A 21,530-nucleotide genomic window follows, 5' to 3' on the forward strand; every position below is an offset into this window, starting at 1 on the left:
GTCTTGGTTTTGGTTAAGATGGTATTGACTGCAACACTACATGTTCACAGGGTACTGCTATTTACAGAGGGTTTTTATTCAGTTTGGAAGACGAATAGACAACAAGCCGAACAATGACATGTTGCTAACTTTTATAGAAAAACTTACAAGGCAGCACTTGACTATTTATATCCAGCAGATATGACGAACCATGTTTCAGTCCAACTGATGATGCAAATCCACCCTCCTTTTTAGATTTGTTATCCCACAACTGCCAAACAAAGTGTAGCTCTTCAGCTGCCAAATGATTCCCCTGCTAGCAGCTAACTGTCTGCCATTTGGTGTCCAGCGTGTAATGTGCTGTTGGATATGTGTGTGTGTGTGTGTGTGTGTGTGTGTGTATATATATATATATATATACATATATATATATATATATATATATATACACACACACACACATATATACATATATATATATATATATATATATATATATATATATATATATATATATATATATATATATATATATATATATGTATGTATTTAAATTCTCTGAAAAGAACTTTCTGCTGTATTTGAAAGCAGCATCAATGAGAGCCATGAGAATGAACCAAGATAGCAAAGCTGCGGGGAACCAAATAAAAGCTGCTTTTTTTCCCCCCCAAGAAAGGGACTGAATTATTTTGCGGAGCTTATGGGAAACTGCAAAGATGGGTGATGAATGAAGTTTAAAACTGACCTGAATGAGTGAACTGCATGGAAGAATACAAATAGTTCTGTAAAGTTACCCTCCGATGGAAAGTATCAAGGAAAATTCAATGTATCTCTTGGCTGTGGAGGTGTCTTTCTCCAGCTCTGACCTGATGGCGTTATTAACTGGACCCCAGGAATGATTGTAGGTATCGCCAGTGCCCGTCTGAGGTGTGAAGGGGCTCTGTGGATGAGAACAACCAGGAATTGACGTCGTTTGTTCTTCTTCATGGTCAATTAACATTTTTCCCTCATTCCTTCTCTCATTCTCTCTGTTTTCTGTATGCTGCATGAATGATCCTCTCATGATCCGTCAGATCAATGTGTATTGATGAGTCGCTGCATGTCAGACTGTTTTTAGTTAGAGAACGCTGCATGCAATTTATAGAACACGCACACACGCACACACACATGTACACCGGCATGCCAAAGCTGGTTTTACACGGTGGAGGTAGACGGATGCGGAAAGTACCCCACTAGCTTAATAATGAGTTATAGAGTCGTCCCCAGGGTTTTACCCCTTTATGTGCCCCAGTATGAAAAGTTATGCCCCCCCCTGGTCTGCTGGAGTCATAGGGATAATGAATGGTTCTAAGCTCATCCATTCATCTGGAGGGAAAAGCTAATTATTCTCTGTCGGTCTCGTCTTTTCTTACCTCCATCCTTTCACACCTCTCGGCCTGCTTTCATCTGAGTTGTTGATCTCTGTTTAACTCTCCCTTTCTCACTCGCTCCTATTATTTTCTCATCCGCTCTCATAATATCCACTTCCTCTCTTCTGATTCATTTATATATAATTCTGTGAATATCTGAATTCTCTCCCTCCTCCAATTTTCTCACCTTCAATACTGGGGATAGTTCTGCTCCTCCTCCCCTGCTATGCCAATTATTACCACATTTAGTTTTTGTAATTTTTTTTTTTTTGTCTATTCCTCGCAACAAGTCTCTTTTAATGCAACATCCCCCAACTATTAAAGGTGTGCAAATGTTACATTTGTTTTCATGAAAGGTGACACCCCATGCAGCTACAATAGATTCTGGTCTGGTTCCACAAACACTGGTGATTTGGTGGTTAATGGCTCCGCTTTTTTTAAGATGTTTCCTTGACTGAAATCCTCCAGGTTCGGTCGCCCAGGTGTGGAGTGTTACTGTCAGCACGAGAGCGGAGCGGCTGTCATCCAGCTGCAGTTTCTCATCAATGAGGTAGGAACCGAAAACATGAATGAACCAGTCAAGTCATCACATCGCTTAATTACTCCGGTGAGGTGTCTCTCAGAGCGGCGCTGTAATACAAATCCAAAGACAAGTAACTGCGTGGATAAAAAAGTATATTACATAATACCCTGCCCCATATTCCAGTTTAGACAGTAAAATATTCTTCCTTGCTGTTCTGTATGTCGTTTAAGAAGACTTGGGGGCTGAATCATGAATGCTCATCCCTGGTAATCGCATTTCATCCCTTAAAATGTACTACAAGTAGAAAGAAGGGAGTGAGAACGAGCATGTTGGTGGTGTGAAAATAACCTCTGCTACCATATCTCCTCTCCTCTCTCCACTCCATGTTTTAACACATTAAGCTCCACTCCTAAACCTTGCCAAAAAAAAATAGAAGTAGCCCAATTACGTTTAGACTCATGCATGCATGTCTGTTGAAAGTGTGGCAAACTTCCAAAAACCTAAACTTAGGAGCTCAAAACCTGAACAGATTTTGTCCTGTTAACCCTTGTAATCCGATATCTCAGCGAATAAACAGATAAACCTGCATCTCTGCTACTTCCAGGCAGTTGCTTGTCCGAAAACATCGAACAGTTTTTACACTTAGAAGGTGCAATTGGAAAAGATTGAAAGGAGATCATTTGATACTTGTTAGGGTCTGAATCTCGTCAGAATCAGAAGATTTGGGGTATGCATGGCAACTTACGTGTGCTGTGGCATTGTAGCACAGGCTCCACTGAGTGCTGAGGCGCATCCAGCAGCTTTTGCACAATGTCGTCACATGAATTTTTAAATGGTTGAATGGTGTGCAGACCCATCAAAAAATGTCAGCTTTCATCAACGGATTTTTATGCACTTTCTTTAGGAACTGCGTTAGAAAAGGTTGACTGTTGGCCGACGTGTTTTCGAAAAAGGTTAATTATGCAAAATCGGAGAGGGAAGCTGCTTTTGCAAACACTTTCTGACGCTGCGAAATTTTAACCGTTGCAGTTGTCAGTGCAAATACCCAAAAGTGGTCAACGGATAGCACTCACTTGCTGGCACAGTTGCAACTTGTCCAACCGATAGGAATTCCTCAATTTCTCTTCATTACCGCTGATAGAAAACACTTCCTCTACTCTGTTAAAGCCGTGTGAAACGCTACCTTTACCCCCATCTTCTGCTAGCATTACTGGTCTATTTTATTCACTCCCAACCAGGTGATGCAAATACACCTAAAGCGCTCCCCCTCCCCCCTTTTTTTTTTGTGACATGACTAAAGGTGGCTTAAAATTTGCTCCCCAATTGCATGGAAACAGAATTTGTGTAAACAGAACCAGCTGAGTCATGTCGTTTCTCTGTAAGAGAAGATGATTTACACAGTTTGAGTGTGTTTTTTTCTCAGGCCAGTTATATGCTAAGGTGTTTCAGAGAGAGGAAAAAGGTGCTATCAGATTGATATGGGTATTGGCAGATCCTCAAGGTTGTGGCAGCGGTATTGGACATGAAAAAATGTAGCGTCGCACTTTCCGGATTTTATTGGCAGCTTCCCTGTGAGAGACATGAGAGCGCCAACAAACTGTCAATCATTTGTGCTAATTGAAATTTTGTAACATTGACCTTTTATTTGATTAATTTCACTCCTGAATTTTACCTGGTGAAGCACTGACAACATTAAAAACAGTGTGTGTGTGTGTGTGTGTGTGTGTGTGTGTGTGTGTGTGTGTGTGTGTGTGTGTGTTTTCTTTCAGGGTCACAGTTTTTGACATACCTGACATTTTTCAGTTACAAACGTGACTCAACCCCAGCTCATCTAACCCCTTATTAAGCAATTGTTCATTCAAAACAGGCAGGTCTATCAGCATGACATGTTGAACCACCGACAGCACCAAACCCATGAGGCACAGCAAAAATGAAAAGACATTTAATCAATTGTAGCATTGAAAACCCTCAGTCCTCTCCGGTCCTTTATGGATAAACTGCATAATCGCTTTGGTTTTCTTCACATTATGAGAATTTTGATGGACAGTTTCAGTTAAATTAGATTGCCGTAAGTGTTCTTGCATGTTTTTCACTGTGTGACTCGGCAGATTAAACAAACCTGCGGGATGATGGGAAGGATTTTTATACTGCGTCCTTCACACAAACACATACACACTCTATATACATGTTTTGAGTCACTGTTGTTACCTGGGAGGAGGCTGCCAGGCAAGACAGTTTTACTCATGCATGTCATGCTGATGGAGGAAAATGGGCAGTCTGTGGATATTTTTACAGACATTTCTAGTCATAACAGAGTGTGTGTGTGTGTGTGTGTGTGTGTGTGTGTGTTAATTATGAAACTTTCATGTCATTTTCAATATAACACACATCTCCCTTGCTCTTATGACAGGGAGCACTTGTGAGTGCTCTGGCCGACGATAGTGTCCACCTGTGGAACCTGAGACAGAAGAGACCCGCCATCCTCCACTCCCTCAAATTCAACAGAGAGAGGTAAGGCCCCCCCCCCCGCCACACACACACACACACACACACACACACACACACACACACACACACACACACACACACACACTCACACACTCTCATACTCATGAGACATAACGTCTGCTAACCGGCACTTTCCTGTTCTCAGTTTGTATTCTCCCTCATGAGCCTTCACACTCACTCTGGTGCAGCACGGACTGTGGCTCTCTCTCTGAGCAGGGGGCAGTGTCACAGTTTGCTGCCTGTGTGAACTGTTAGTTTTCAGTGTCGTACTGTATGCAAACATGAGGTCTGTGCACTAGTCAAGTTGTGCACAGGGCAAAAGGAGGTGTCAGAAGATCTGATGCTCTGGTTTGTTTTTGTTGGTTGCAAGCAAAACAAATTTAGGAGCCGTATTTCACCTTTGAGGTAGTGCCATCACTGGGCCACAGGTGTGAGCTTACCCTAACACCTGAAGCTTTATACCAACAGATTGTGTGTGTGTGTGTGTGTGTGTGTGTGTGTGTGTGTGTAACAAACACACACACAAACAAGTAAAATTGAAAAACACACCCAAAAAATATACAAAGCTGTCAACATTTGTAAATGTGCACAAATGTACAAAAGCCTTTATTTACATGGTGGATGGTTTGTGATATTAACTCCAACTTTATTGAGAGCATGCGGTTTTTAGTTCGTCAAACAAAATGACAAATTTACCAAACTGACTTATACTATTTTCAATACTACTAGAAAAAATTGACAGCATTGTGTACTATAAAAGAAGAGAAATACCAGACTAAAACCTTTGTTTCTCTTTAGATCAGACTTTTAAAACCGACAAAATGATCTGATATTAGAAATGATATTAATAGCACTGTGTTTTAGGCATAACAGCATCAAAGTTAATTTACTTGTAGCCATTACAGTCAAAGTATTTTCCAATAAACCGAGGGCTTGACTGCTGTTGTTGTCCTGTTGGCCCAGCAGCCATTCTCGAAGCTATGCTAGCTAGCTGTAGTTTCCATCCATGAGCTAGCAGGAGGCTTCCAGGAGCCTTGGTTCCACTGATTCCTTCTCACACTCGTACTGTTCTACTCTCCAAGAAATAAGTGGAGAATTTACTTTAAAAATAAATTCATTACATAATCCAGTTGGCACCAGAGACTCGCAACAAAACTCTCCGAAGCTCTTCCTGATTGTACACCAGAGATATTCCAGCATCCAAGAACTGACGGAGAGTTCACATAATACTTGAGAGATGAAAACTGCATGTTTGAAGCTCAGGTGTTTGCTGACTATTAGAGATGGACAATATATTTTATATAATATATATTGTCCTCTTTTAATTATATGAATTAAAAAAAACTACAATACTGAATCTTTCTCACAACAAAATCATACAGAGTCATTGTTGGAGTGTATTTTTTAAAACAAACAAAGATTTAAAAAGAAAATTTAAAATGTGAGCTTAAAAGAATGTTGGCATAATTTACCTCATGGAGAAAACAACAGTAACATCACAGCACATAAGCAACATGGATTAGATAACCGGATGATTTGGAAACTCTGTCCTAGTGCGAGATCCCTTCACCTCCAGGAAGTGAGTGTCCGCTCTCCCCGATTATCTCAGTGATTACCCATCAGAGCCAATCATATCAGGCCCGTGATCTGTTGCTGTAAAATGCGGTGAATGGGTTAAATGTCAGAGCCAATGATCTCACACGGTGTTGATATGATGGACAGGTGGCCAGTAGCGGCTTTTAGGGCGGGTTGTGTTCTTGCGGAGGCGCTTGACCGCCTCTGACATTTAGTAAGCACCGCCGTCCATGCAGCGAAACCACCCGGAGACACAGTGGCAGAGAGGAACGCAGTTACCGCATCGCAAGACATGTCAAGTTGAAAGAGAAGATGCAAAGTCACTTGAGACATTTGTTGTTGGTGGAGAAGAAAGTCTAACTGAAGTAATGAGAGCAAATGGACGGAGCAGGAAAGAAGACTTGTGGAGGAGAAGAGTTAAGAATATCGGGGAGGGGGGATGGAGGGAAGGAGAAGGAAAGGAGTTCTGTTTCAGGACTCAACAAGTCCTCCAACCTATAAAAGTCATCGGGTCTGACCCAATATTACACTTTTTTTTTGCATTGTCTGGATAGGTTTAGGCACAAAAACAACGATGGAGGTTTAGGAAAAGATCTTGGTCTGGATCAAATGTGCACCATTCATATCAGCATATACATCCTCATATCCGGTCAGAACAGCCACAAAACAGCAGCAATCACTGAAACACTTCGCTCCACTACACATGAGTTTCACTGCCGTTTCCTAACTATCAATTCCTCTGCTCCCTCCACCTCCGTACACCGACTTTTCCCCACTCAGTAGCAAACATGAGTATCCTGCACTGTAGTAGACAGTAGACGATCAGTCTGTTTCACCACTTGTATCCATAACCTCTCCGCTTGTTCTTCTGAGGAGGATAAGCTTCAAGAACCATGTACATATACCGCTGCTCATTTTCTGCCTGTTTAGAATTCAAGAGGAAGAGCGCGGCTTTCAATGCTCATCTATACATGTATGATATGGACTTTCGGGGGGGAATGAAATGCAAATACATGAGCTGTATGAGTAAGACATTCATACTAATTGACTTTGGCATCAGACATTAGTCTAGCTGTCCCTTACAACAATTTCACCTGAGGGCTTTTCAGTCCCAAAGAATATTAATCCTTGCACAATGCATATATTATGCATATGGCCGCTTAGAATTACTCAACTCATTATTAGGAAGTTTTGCATATTTTCATATTCGTTTCAGTCATTACCTCTGGTTTCCCCGCAAAGAGACGTGCAGTACATGACCTGGAAATTCAATTGTCCACTGAATTCCACTGAATAAACGGCATAAACCAGATACTCGGCAGACCCTTCTCACAGCAGCTGTTTTGATTTGTCATTGCAGGTAACACAGGTGTAGTTAAGAGCGTTAGTGATGGCCCTGTTCCATTTGGGGAGGAGACACCTTTGGAATTGTGCGTGCTTGTTCACTTGAATGCCTGTGACAGTAAATAAATCGGACCACAGTTGATTTGATCAATTACACCTGGCATGTTTGTGAAAAGTGCTAATGATGGTGACTTTGTTTTAGATTGAAGTTTTTAAATCAATTGTAGCGCACTCACAATATCTTAAAAATGTCCTGTCATTTTTAAACCCAAGTCAGAGGTAAAGGTGTGTTTCATTAAGTCACCTGTCAGTGGTGTTCTATCCCTGTTACCTCATCGAGTTGTTTTAAATGCTTTCCACTTGGGTATTCAACAAGTTATGTTTAGTTTGATCATTTGGGCCACAGAGAAATGTCCTGGGCTATTCCGCAGTTGAATTTCATTCATACCATGAGCTGCACTCGCTGTTGTGTACTCGCCTAATAGTGAGTTAGCAAAGGTCATGTTATTTAAGCTAAAGCTTCCCATGGTTAAAGGGGACTAGAGGGAATAAAATGCGAAATCACCTCCTCATCAATGACCATGATCCTACACGGCATCAAACTATGAGGTTTGATAGCGTGACCCCAAGTGTTATTCCAGTGGGTTTCCTGTTAGCGTGTGACATTCTAGCAGTGATACATGGCTATTAGCCCCAAATATAGTAAACAAACGATTACAATCCAGAAGAGCACAGCTGAAATGAGGGTGTCAAAGAGACCCAAAGAAACAATGTTTGTGGTTTTCGAGATGGACGAAAATGGGTGGTAATTCATCACCGGCTGCCACTCAGTCCCACCTTCCCAATTTTTGCATTTACTCCTCACTATTTCCTCTCTTTGTTTGTTCAGAGCTTGACTTTAGCTTGTCAGGGCGTAGAGGACAAGACAGCCATTACCTCTGTCAACAAAAGGACAGTCACCCAGCCATGACAGACTGGCGCTGGCAGGGTGCAACATAATCAAAGGAGACAACAGGGTATCACAAACCAAATGAGACCCTCCTACTTTAACGCCAAAAATAAATCCAGGCACTGAGAATTGTTGTCGCTTTGTTTTTTTTTGTTTTTGTTTTTTTTTTAGAAATCTGTTTTTTTTTTCCCCCACAAATTCTTGTAGAGTTGCGTGATATTATTTGATATTCAGCAGCAATAATATATTCTTTTCAATTTTGATCTCTTGGCGATACTAAAATGAGGAGACACCACTCTGGTAGCTGTTTACGTAAGTAAGTAAGAGCACGGAGGTGTTAAACTTCTCACAGTGATTGGAGGCAGAGGAGAAACTGGTCCCCTTTCTTTTTTCTAGAGCTAAAAAAATGCCTTTTAACACCTCTTAAATGCTTTGTGTTATGTACTGAATCAGTACCAATCAAAAAGGCTGTGTTTTTTTTCTCTTCGTGTAATCCTAATTCATTGTGTGAATGTCTACACTGCCTATCATCTGAAGGCACTGATTTTACTGCTCCTTTGATGAAAGGCAACTGAGCTCAACAATGATTCTTAGAACTTCCCAAAGAACCACTCTGCTACAACAGTGGGCTTAGGTTGCTGCTCGGTCTCTGACGTCTGTTTGGTCTTCTAAAAAACCCAAAGCAAACTGTAGGTAATCATGGGAAGAGAGGACCATCATCTCGTAGTGAAAGCAGCCAATAGCAGTTTACTCTCATAATGGCAGTTTGGAGATATCCCCTCAAACATCAGCGCTTTCACTGCTGAGGAAACCATGTGTCATTGCTTGGGTGCTTGCTAAAGTCGTCTGATGTAATTCCCAATGATGTCACTATTTGAAAGCTAGCTAACATTGTAGGGGCCGTATGAGGAGAAGTCACTTTGTCTGTGTTTTTGGACGTAGATTTAAGCCTCTGATGTGTTTACTGACACACCAACTGTGATACAGGAGAACCCAGCCATTTCAGTCAAGGCTGGCTTTCCCTGTAGTCTTGCGAGTCAACCAGCTGTTCAGATTTGACGCCACTTAACGCATCACAAGGGGCTTCACTGGAATTATAATTAACCCTGTATTTTTTTTTCTTGTGCATCATCCAGCCTTTAGTATGTTTCCATTGTAGTTTACCTCGGGAGGGGAACTTTGTGGATGGTAAGGGGGGCGAAGTATCCGACACACTCTAAGCAGCTTGCCAGTGACAACATAGTGGACTTCTCAGAGTTTGGAGGAGCCCCCCCAAAAAATTTGTTTCTAACGGTGTGACAAAAGTGTGCATAGTTATGACCTGTAGAGCTGTAACTTTGAGCTTTTTGAACTTAAATAAATGGTACTTTTGGTAAATACACCCCCCAAAATGCACACATTAAACTATGAAAAAGGCACTACGTGTTCCCTTTTACTTCCAATTAGACCAGCATCAGCCCCTCCTCCCAGTTGTGAATGTGTGATCTCTAGATGTAAATGTGTCCATTACAGTCAATTTCATAAACGATCTTTCCTGCTGGAGATGATTTTATTGTTGTCGTGACATTCAAGCTGAATTTAACCTGGATGCTAACCTAGCCTCTCAGTAAGTAGCTAGTGTTTGGTATTCCATCTTTTTGCCACTCAGCGTGTGTAACCACTTTAACTTCCTTCTTCTATGACGTCGAGTGCGTACCCTTCCTCTACCGCAGGCAGAGCATTCCCTCCCTCTCACTCCTGTGCTGTTTTCTTGTGATCAGAATTTGAGTAGATGGGTGAAAGCAGTGTTGCAGAAAACCCTCCAGCGTTGGCATCCATTCATATGAGATCACAGGCACTGGTAGAGGGAGAGGAGAGAAGGGAGGAGAGGAGAGGAGGAGCTGAGACAGACTGGGCCTCAGCCAGGGAGCAGTGAGTCAGTCTGTGGGTTGGAGTGTGGGGATGGAGGGAGCACAAAAGAAATCCTGCCGAGTCATTCTGGCGTAGGATGCTCTCGTCACCTCCTGGCCTCACAGGAATGCACTGCAGATGCAGATGCTATCGTCAATGCAGGGTGATATGATAGGAGATAATAAATACGGAGGGGGGATTGGGGTCAGTGCGCGCGCGCGCACACACACACACACACACACACACACACACAAACACACAATATCCCAGCAAAAAAACAACTCATTATGTCCTTGATATATTTGAGTTCCGCTGCTAAATGAGCCTCTTGAAGATTTCCAGACAAATGCCAGAACCTCCGGGTTACTCGCTGCAGGACTCGTGGGCCAAGTGCTTCAGGACGGATGCCTTTAAACTGTTAAATGTTGTTTGTTGATCTTAGTTGTGCATCAACAAAAAAAGCTCCTAAACAATTCAATTATTTAGTTGAGAGATTGGCTGCTACATCTGTGATTAGATCTGTCTTTTTCAGTTATTTTGGCAGGGGACACCATTCATGCATGTGCATGTGTGTGCGTAGGCACAATCTGTTATCAGATTGAATTCTTCTTAATTGAGACCCTGTGGGCAGATTGGGGTCTGTGGCCTTTCAGATTAAAACAGACTCCCCCTTCCAGTCTGGGGCCTGGGATACTATATATCACTGACTGCTATTTGATTAGTTCTGTCTTATTTCAACAGTAATGGGAAATGTTTCCAGGAACAATGTCAATCATCTATCTATAAATTATCTGGATCCCTGTTACAAAATCCAAGCAATACAGCAAGGGATATCTACAATCTCAGATCGGATTACGGATCAGGAATTACATAATTTGTCCTAGTGGGGTCAGTGGAGTTGAGGATGGATAAGATCACAAGGAAGAATATATATTTATGTATATGAGTTGTACTTCTACAAATACATTGGCCTGTAGGACAATAATATAAATAATTCCAAAAAAATAGTTAAATGTGTGTTATTACTTGCATTGTAAACTTTATAAGACATTAACTAATCGTTGTGAATGATTAGAACCTAATTTCCCGTACATCAGTGCTGGGTCATTATTTGGCAAGTTGAAGATCTGCTACACCACTGCATTTTTCCTCAGCTCCTGCTACCTCGATGAATACAAATGCAGCAATGTAGCGTTCTTCCATCCTGCTAAATACTAACCCTTGATTTATTGGAAATTAAGTTTGCAACGGTTAATAAATGGTTTATTAAGCATTTACAATACAATTAATAACTCACTTATCTCAATTTATTAATCCTTTATAAGGATTGGGGAAAAAAATCTGTTAAAGTGCAAAAGTAGTAGAAATAATGAAAACTTTGTTTAGCCAGATGCATACCAGTTCATGTACAGAATCCAGATCAACCTTCAAACTATCTACATGTTCTACTTGTGCGATTGAACACATCAGCATGAATCTAGAATTATACTGCAATATATTTCCAAGCGTGCCGTTTCCACATGGTGCATCAAGTAGGCTTTTTGTATCTTTTGCTGCAGCCATGACACAACTCATTGAGAGGGACAGAATCCTTGTTCTTGCCAAACTTCACTGCGTCGTGGGTATCAGTTTAACTGAGGTTGATTGGGAGACAGATGGTAAATTCAGATGAGTGTGTATTGACACACAAGCACAGATCACTCCATGTGTACCAATGATGCTCATTTAGTAGAAACATCACATAAAATGAGGCTTTACATATCAGCACTTTTCAAAGTATTCCCTCTCCCTCATTAATTTGCAGTCAGCCATGCTCTTGAACACCTAGCCGAAAGCATAGTTAGCCACAGAGATGTGTGTGTATGTGTTTGCGTGTGTATGTGTTTGCGTGTGTGTGTGTGTGGGGGGGGGGGGGGGGTGGGCAGGCCAGCGTCGGTCATCTCCGCGGCAGTGTGTGTTTGGCCCCAAGTCAGCAAGCTGCCAACTGCCTTCCTTTGTGTGTCGTGACCACTTGAATCTGGAGATTTTACCAGGAGACTCGCCTACTTGCACGACAAGTGTGAACCAAGTGACGCTTGGGTTCAAGCTTGTATGGACGCACAAACACACTTGTTTTAAAAACTGCAAGTAAAATTGTATAATTATCTTTAATTATGCCTCTTATTCAGTCGTATTGAATATTTAACCAGTGAGCTTTGCACACACGCGCGCACACACACACACACACACACACACTGGAGACTGACAATTTGTCGGTTTCTATTGCATTCCTGCAAGATGGGAGTCAATAAAATGAGTCATCAGGTGTAACTGGGACATTGCAGAATTAAAAGTCAGGGCAGGAGTTGCCAAATGTGAGAATTAAGAACGAGTGGCAAGAAGATCATATCGGAAATTATTGCATTTTGGGATTGGGGGTGAGGGTTTTTTTTTTTCTTATTTTGTCATAGTTTTAGGGCATGAGTTTTGTTGTGGGAGTGACATGAGACTGTGTTACTTTGTTTGTGCAGATGGAAAAGGAGATTTAAGCAGGACTTAAGGATTCGGAAGTGGGGTGGAGGTGGGTTGTAAGGTGGGAATCAAGAAGAAGTAGACAGCTTAAATATAGTGCCTTGACATTTGCCATTAGAGTGCACGGGAGGGAATCAGCTGGATAATTGGATGTGAGGAAGGAGATAAGTGGGTCGTGGGCTGGCTTGGAACAGCTGATGATCAGCTGATGTAGTAAGAATGTGAACCAACGCCACGCTCCGATCTGCCTACTGAATACACATCAGGGGCCTCTTTGTCACCTCTTGGTTTTCTTGCTGGGATAAACAACTCCTTTTAGTTAACCAGGCAATCAATACAAATCACCTCTGACTTGACACAGGAAATTTCTTAAGTTTTTAACCATCATTGGGATTCACTTAATCTCTATGAACAGATCGTGCATGTAAATACAGAACCTACTATTTGGGCAGGGTAGCTTCTGGTTTCCGTTTGAGTAGCGTTGACCAATCACATAGGAGCTGGCCTCGGTTGTGTGTAAAAGAAACAGAACACACTGGACGTAATGGAAGGTGGTGTAATTGGTTGTAGTCAGACAACTGAACAAAGTAGTGGTTTTAAGCTGTTAACTGAGTGTAAACTGGCGACTTTTGAACCAGTCTGCTTGCGTTTGTCGTCTCAGTGCAAACATCTCAACTTGCGAGACCGACTACAAACAATGAGCGGAGGACAGAACAAGGAAGTCTTGAATCGGATGTCCGGTCGTCAGACATAGCCGATGGGCTCTTAGTTTGAAACATCTGCAATGGCACCTTTGGTAGTGTAACGACATCACAGTTCCCAGAGTTTGGTGAAGAATCTGGCAGTGTCCATTTTCTCTCTGTCACCTTGACAGTTTAATGTGTGCAGACCCATGTTTGATGAAACTCACTGAAATTCCTGCTGCTGTTATTCGCGCATCACTGTGGACACTTTGGACTGAACGGATTAGATTCATATCAAGTAGTCTGACAGCTCTCCCAAAATATGAATATATTCATGTGTTAGAGCAAAGCAATGGGCCAGAGAGGGATATTGTGTGTGTGTGTGTGTGTGTTACAGTAGGTACCCCTGCTCTTAAAACAGCCCTACAGCAACAGTTTTACATTAAGAGAGAAAGTTTCTCTGCACGAACACAGCACATGTACTTAGTCAGTACACATTTATTTACACAGATTTGTGATTTACTACACGTCTACGTAGTGCAGGTTTTTTTTTATTATTTAATTGCTTTTCCAAGTATTAAAAGAAATATAATTACTTCCAGGATTACGTTCAGCCTTTTTCGATATTTAGGGACTATACCACACACACACACACACACACACTCTCTCTGTCTCTCTCTCTCATCCCGGTGATAGAGAGATAGAGTTTAATTACATTCTTGGTAGGTCTGATGCTCAGTCTGAGAATACCAAGTACAGTGCTTTGGCGTAAGATTTATTTCGTCAAGTTTGTCAAGATAACATTTAATCTGATTGTAAGAGGGAACATTCTTTATTTTATCCCAGTTGTGTCATATTTTATGATGTCTTATATCTTTTTAATCGCCCTTTGACAGCAAACTTGAAGTGTTTCCGTCAATAAATACGAGCTCATCTGTCAGGATCACATTGGAAATACTCCAGTGTACCTTGTTTTTTTGTGGAAATAATGCACAAAGAAGCTGTCAAAAGAAAACAGAACTGTATTTGTTTTCCATCTGGATGATTTTTCAACAGCAGGAGATGAAGTTTAAACCACTACAAAGATACAGGAGGATCACTAACAGCACAGGACAACCTTGAAATATTAGCAAGGCGGATTACCAAGGTTACACATTATTATTCCTCAGACAGAGCGGAGGTTAAACCGGGAGGATGGATGAAAGAACAAAATGATGAAAAAAGGGATGAGAAGATGAATGGATAGCCCCAGTTAAAGAGGGAAGGGTTTATGACCTCTCATTAAACCTAAGTCTGATGGATGGATGGATGAAAGGAGGAGACGATGGAGGAGGGTGGGGTGATGATACCCGCGTGTGTCCTGTAGGTCTGCGGCGAAATGTTGAATGAATGAAATCTCTGACGGAATGGTGAACGCCTCCCTGTCCCCCGTCTCTTCTTTGCTCTTTGAACTTTTTTTTCCTTTTTCCTCCGCAGGATAACTTTCTGCCACCTGCCCTTCCAGAGTAAATGGTTGTACATCGGCACAGAACGAGGGAACATCCACATCGTCAACGTGGAGTCCTTTATGCTCTCAGGCTACGTCATCATGTGGAACAAAGCCATTGAACTGTGAGTGTTGCAGCCCACGTGCCACCCACCCTCACTGCCCCTGCAGAGACCTTTGCGTTTCCTCTTGTCTTCTTAAAATACATCGGAATTTCGCAGGCAGAGGAAGGGTTAACTGAGCTGTCGAGATCGCATAATTGCAGCGATAGTCGTGTATTCATGATGTAAGAAGAGACACGTTTCACCGCTCCACTCCTGCGTCTCTAATTCCACTCCTCTGTTTGTAACCCGTGCTAGCACTGTACTTAACAAACACGCACATCGTACAAACATTACCCTCAATTTCAAGCCGGTCCGCAGTGAATATATCCCTCTCAGAAGCTTCATAATTCAGCTTGAAACTTTGGTGTGTTTTCTGAGTTTCTGCACAGTAAATCCACAGTGACATCCAACATCTTTTATGATTTTTAATTCTGTTGCCGGAGTTTAGGGCAACAAGGACGGACGCAGAAACGCAACTTGCTTTTTGCCAGGATTGTGCTTCCGCTTATCTAAAATACCAGATAAAATTAGGTTTGTGGCGTTGCACTCAAGAGAGCGGGAAAATAAATGTTGTGAACACATTGGAGGTCAGTGACGGTTGCGTTTGCAAAAGATTTCACTCTGGGACCAGGTTTCAAACGTTTTCCGGCCGCCGAAACGCCATTGTGAAGTGAATGAAATGCCAAAACCTGCACCATGTAAACAGCCCGTGACTCCAAACAGAGAAACAAGATGTATTTGACTAATTAACTTGCGTGAACATGATATTATATAATCATTGTAGCAGTGGCAGCAAATAGTCTTAAAATGACAATAATGGTAATAATAATGACCATTTAATACTTTTGGCGACAAGCCTACGGTTTAACATGCAGCTATAAAGATTTCATGTGCATCCAACAGAGAATTAATATTTGATCTCTATAGGAACTCTCATTGGCTGCACTCCGGCCCAGAACTCAGGGCCTATATTGACCCACCTTATAGCACATAAAGCAAGGCTGCTGTGTAATCAGCATTTTACCTTTCCAAAGGTTATTGTGGTTTAAATGTGATGAGATTCGAAAGCATGATTAGTCAGTCTATCATTTCCAGGCAGGAGTATCGGACTCCAGGTAGTGAGCCAACTGTCTCTTTGCTGTTTCACAGGATCCGTCAGCTTGACAGGCTCCATTTTGGTTCCCTGCTGTAGAGACTTAAATTATTCACCGGAGCGTTTTGCTTCACACATCCCCCCCCCCTCCCCGTCCTCATCCTCCCCTCTTCTATGCATGTATATGTGCGCTGAGAGAGAGTGGGAAGCGGAGAGGCAGGAGACAGGGGGTGGAACAGGTGTCTGCCAAGATCAGTGTATGGTACACATAGACGTCTCGCCGACAGGGCTGTAGGCGGAGGGGAGGCGAGAGTGAGTGGTGGGAGAGAGGGAGAGGAGGGGAGGGGAGGGGGAGTGTATGACAGAGAGGAGACGGGACTAGAATGGATGAGACAGGGCTTCTGCCTGAGGGAAAGGACATGCAGAGAGGAAGAATAATGGAGGAGAGGATGGACTGATGACAGAGGGATGAATGCAGGTAACAGAGGGCAGAGCAGCAGATGATCCCGACTGAAGGAGTTGCCTTGATCAAATCAGATTTATTTATAGAGCATGTTTAAAAACCAGAGCGCAGCATCACAATCAATAAATAAAATCAGAACAAAATTTAACATCAACGCTAAGAGTAGGAAAGGCAAAAAAATATGTGTGCGGGAGTCAAGCAGGTTATTGATGATCACAGGGAAAAGCAGAAGGCTGAGGTGGAATATTTTGAGCCTTGGAGGAGTCAAAAAATATGGCAGTCCTGGTGTGCGTGACGGCAAAAGCACCTGACAGTCTGTGGAAGTGCTTATCAATTTATTGCAGCTAATTTGGTTCCACATTTCAATTTTGCAAGCAGGCTTCCTGTCGTCATCACCACTGCGTCTTGTTGCACGTGGCATCGATTGGCCGGCATTTTTCATCGGAGGTTCATCAAGTTAGTGGAGCCTTTCTGAATGGAGAGATGTGAATGAAGCGATCCATTCAGTTGGATATTCCTCTCCATGACACCGAGGCTGGTTTTGACTAAGTCCAAAACTTAAAAAAAACAACTGTTTTCCCACTTTAAACAGACCAAAGCATGGTTCATCATGATCTGGACCAAGACTACTGGATCTCTTTTGGGGTCGGATCAATTTTGGTCTGTCGCATGTTGGACAAGCCGGATGTGAGACAAGTCCGACCTATCCCAGTATAGAGGGAGCTAGAATATCCTGGGAGGATGCAAGTGCTTGGATATGTGAGGATCGAGAGAGTTAGCAAAGGTGTCCAATTAAAGAAAAAGGGGCAAAAGTATGGAGAGCTAATGATGAGCTAGAGGGGAGATGTACTGCTTGATCGAAGGACGAGCAATAACTTAAAGTTTTCTTTGGTACTACTTCTCTCTTACAGACAGTAACTTTCATAGTTCTTGTTTTATGCAAATATCACAATTTTTCCTCCTGGGTATTAACATGTTTCAGTTTGTAGAATAATTTCTGCTCAACAGCAACGTGTGGTCTCATGAAAAAGTGCCTTTGATATGAAGTTGGTTGAAGTGGATAATTTTCGTCACCTTTTGTCCAGATAGATCATGTTAATCCACTTTTACTTTTGTATCGCTTATGGAAAAACTTGTGTTGTCGTTAAACCTACCAACTGTAGAAGTAAAGATGCATACTGGTTTTAGTTCAAACTATGTTTCTGCCTTCTTGGTATTACGTCACTATTTGGAATCAAACAGAATTACCGTATTGATTTTAGAAGTTTGACAGCTGGATATAGACTGCTGGAGTCAATGTGGCCTCTGAAAGTTTCAAATACACAAATTTACTAAACAGAGCATCTCTACATGTATTTAACTAACTTAGACATTACTCTTAGGCCTAGCAATAATTAACAATTGCTGTTTACTAGCTGGGCTGCACGGTGGTGCAGTGGTCAGCACTGTCGCCTCACAGCAAGAAGGTTCCGGGTCGAGCCCCGGCTCGAGCACAAGATCTTTCTGTGTGGAGTCTGCATGTTCTCCCTGTTCCTGTGTGGGTTCTCTCTGGTACTCCAGCTTCCTCCCACAGTCCAAAGACATCAAGAGGGGACGAGGCTGATTGATACTCTAAATTGACTGTAGGTGTGACTGTGAGTGTGAATGGTTGTCCGTCTATATGTGATGGTCTGGTGACCCGTCCAGGGTGAACCCCACCTCACTCATGAAGGCTGCTGGGATAGACTCCATCCCCCCCGCCACAGTGTTTTTTTTGTCAGGCATTTTAGATTTAGTTTTAGTCGTAGTCTTTTGGACTAAATGCTTCTTAGTTTTAGTCACATTTGAGTCATTTCTATCCTTGGTAGTTTTCGTCTAGTTTTAGTCGACGAAAACTCAAAGGTTTTAGTCAAATATCAAAGATACCTATAAATAAAAGATATATGTGTATGTACTTAATAGGCCAATACAGGTGTTAGAATGAAGCACACTGAGACCGATCTAACTTTCAAAGGTGAGTTTTTTTCCCCTCTCTTTCTTTCTCTACCTTTTACTTTTATGATTTTGTTGCAGATGCAGACAACACACTGGCACACAATATGAGTATTGCATCACAATGAAATATGATTAAACAAAAAATAAAAGCACACTTGACTTCCATATGAAGGACCATATGTCCTCCATATTGGCTTTAGCTGCTGTTATTGGTTAAAGCATCCACGTGTGTTGCTTACGATAGGGAACAGCAACAGGTCTGAAGACTACCGTGTTCCCCAGTCCCACAAACATGGGTCAAAGCATTTCACTTGCCACCCGTCCACAAATGGACAGGGGTTTTATTCATAACATGCTAAATTAATAGAAGGGCTGGTTTAAATGAGCCAACATTAGCGGGGCCCCTGGCAGCCCCATTCATTCTAGCTTTAGCATGTAGCACTAGGAAGCGGTCTCTGCACCACGGTGGAGGTGGAACCACCACCACTACCACAAAACTTAAGCCTTAATACAAAAAGAAAATGCATCACAGGGCCGGCCTAACATAGACTAAAGCTATGTTTTAATCATCCCTCTTTTTACGACCACCCGACACCGCTGCTGCTGCCGTGGTGTGTGTCTCGTCCGCTGCAGACAGGCCCAGACTTGTCCCTGTGTGTGCATGTGTGTGCGCGCGCGCGAGAGGCTTCGAGTGCGTGTGTACTGATTATGGGGGCGTGACCATTAGGACCAACAGCTACAGCTGGCTCCATTCTGATGTTTCGTCACATTTTTGTCTTTACAAGGCTATGGTGACGTTCGTCATCGTCTCATTTTCGTCATGGAAAAAAGGGGTCTGACGTCGTCATTTTCGTTTTAGTCCAGCGTGACGAAAACAACACTGCCCCGCCACCCTAAACAGGATAAGCTGTTGAAAATGGATGGATGGATGGATGTTTGCTGGCTTTCACTAGCAGTTATCAGTTCAAGCTAATGTTTGCTAGTTCCTGATGATTATCTCAAATGTCACAGGTCTCTCTTTAGCAACTTTTCCATCATGTCAAAGACAAAGACAGTTTAAGTTTAACTGCTAAAAAACATTCTTGTTGTGCTGCAAAAAGTTTTCTTTGGCATGTTGTTTCTAACGAACGACTGTTGCCGTGCGTGATTAGTTTGAGCAAATTAAATTTCATATCTTTGCTTCGGGCCTCAATCACTCATACAGACATTCTTTGGGTTATTATGTCTTGAAGATGGAAGCAATGCCAAGAATCATTTCTTTGATTTGTTGCAGATGCTCGCAGTTTGCATATCTGTTTGAGTGTGTGTGTGTGTGTGTGTGTGTGTGTGTGTGTTTTTGTGTGTGTGTGTTGGTTTTCTTTGATGCAGATCAGGGAGGTGTAAAGTTCTTGTTTTCCTTTATTGTGTCTCACTGGTTCTGTTCCTGTCTGGTGTGAACGTGCGTGAGTTCTGAGTGATCCAATCAAAGCAGACACGATGGAATACACGTGTGAAAACACTCATTGGGATCTGCTCGTCACGTATCCATGTTCACGTAAGAGTGTGAAGGCAAATGTGACCCTGGGCCTGATAACATTCAGATAGAATACATGCGGTCTGCAAATTCCAAATATACTTTGTTTATATATACGATCACTAAATGCAAGGGATTAATACTTACCGTATTTCAAATTATGCTTTCAATAAATGAAATGTTTTTACTCCCTGTCACTTTTTTCTTTTAACCTCAGTGGTGACGTTCTTTGGAAATGTTGACGTATAGGATATAAAAAGCAAATACAATTTGTTTTGAAGAAAGCAAGGCAGCGTGTTTGTTGGTTTCTATTCAAAGAGTGAGATTTGGACACAAGCGGTCACTCAAGACTGGAAGGGATGCATGTTAATACCTGCTGATGCATTTGTTGGGTTGCTGTCGAGGCACAAGAGCAGCTGATGTTGTGTTCCGATGAACAACAGAACAGTGACTGAAAATCAACTCCCTGAATGCGCTGAAAGTTAGTAGTTGCAGTGTCAGAAACGGTGCAGTTGTCATACCTGCTGCATCTTTCGGTTATTTTGAGACGGTACAGCTGCCGCCCGTAGAAAAAGTAAATAGCGATCATAATAGTTTGACATTTTGTGGTACAGCCTGGCTGATTTTGACACTACCTGATCGTATCATTAGTGACCTGCTGGGACATTTATCAACCTAGTATTGAAGCGGTTTATTGAAGAGTTGTCCCGCTGCAACCCCTCCTCCATTGTGATGGCCGTAATGAGGCTAGGATATAGTTTATACTGGGGTCATCATCCCTTGGGCCCTGCTATTTGGAGGCAAGCGGCATTAGCTGAGCCAGTGGCCCCGGGCCAGGCCTGGCCGTGTATATATGTGTGTGTGTGTGTGTGTGTGTGTTTGTATGACTCACACCTCTGTTCCCAAGCTACTGTACTGGAAAGACTTTGGACAAACACATATCTCACAGAACATAACCAACTGGCAATAAAGTTCAACCAACGCTATGGGCATCATCGAGTGTGTTCACATCTGCATATATGCAGTGCATGTGTGATAAAATGTTTTTTTTTTATGCATTTGTTTCTGATTTGACTCAATTAGATGGTCACTGGATAGAGAGAGAGAGAGCGAAAGAGAGCGAGAGGAGTGCAGAAGTGGGACAGGAGTGACAAAAACAGCTTCTGATGACACATAGTTCACATGAACATGTTGGCCTCGGGCCTCTCCTGTTCTGTCCTGCTTCTCTTCCTACCGCTCTCCCACTCAGGACCCCTGAAGCTAGTGTAAATACATGCTTGAATCTTTCATGCTTTTCCGTATGTTCCCGCATACCTCATGTTTATGCATGTGTTAGGTTCTCAGCTGGTGGCTTACGCGTTCAGTAGCCTCAAAGCTGTCCGCAGCACCGTCCCCCGGGCCACTGGGTCCAAGTTTTGACCTTTCAATGCCTCATGGACTTAGAGGTGCTAATTACGGGTCATTTGCTGACTCAAATCCTTTTGACTGTTTCAGATTTTAAAGTACTGTTTGTACCGAATTTCACA

General features: G+C 42.4%; 1 protein-coding gene across 3 annotated transcripts in view; it reads left to right on the top strand.

The window, feature by feature from the left end:
* stxbp5a (syntaxin binding protein 5a (tomosyn)) overlaps nucleotides 1–21,530 on the top strand; it is a 101,913-nt gene that overhangs the window by 39,520 nt on the left and 40,863 nt on the right. For all 3 annotated transcript variants that reach the window (XM_086189337.1, XM_086189336.1, XM_086189338.1), the window contains exons 3-5: nucleotides 1,857–1,938; nucleotides 4,322–4,422; nucleotides 14,848–14,982. In XM_086189337.1, the coding sequence (XP_086045463.1) occupies nucleotides 1,857–1,938; nucleotides 4,322–4,422; nucleotides 14,848–14,982 (318 nt within the window). The remainder of the gene's footprint in view (nucleotides 1–1,856; nucleotides 1,939–4,321; nucleotides 4,423–14,847; nucleotides 14,983–21,530) is intronic.

Source organism: Aulostomus chinensis, chromosome 20 (assembly GCF_037954235.1).
Source record: "Aulostomus chinensis isolate RoL2024-O1b breed Wild chromosome 20, RoL_Achi_v1.0, whole genome shotgun sequence".
Taxonomy (NCBI): Eukaryota; Metazoa; Chordata; class Actinopteri; order Syngnathiformes; family Aulostomidae; genus Aulostomus; species Aulostomus chinensis.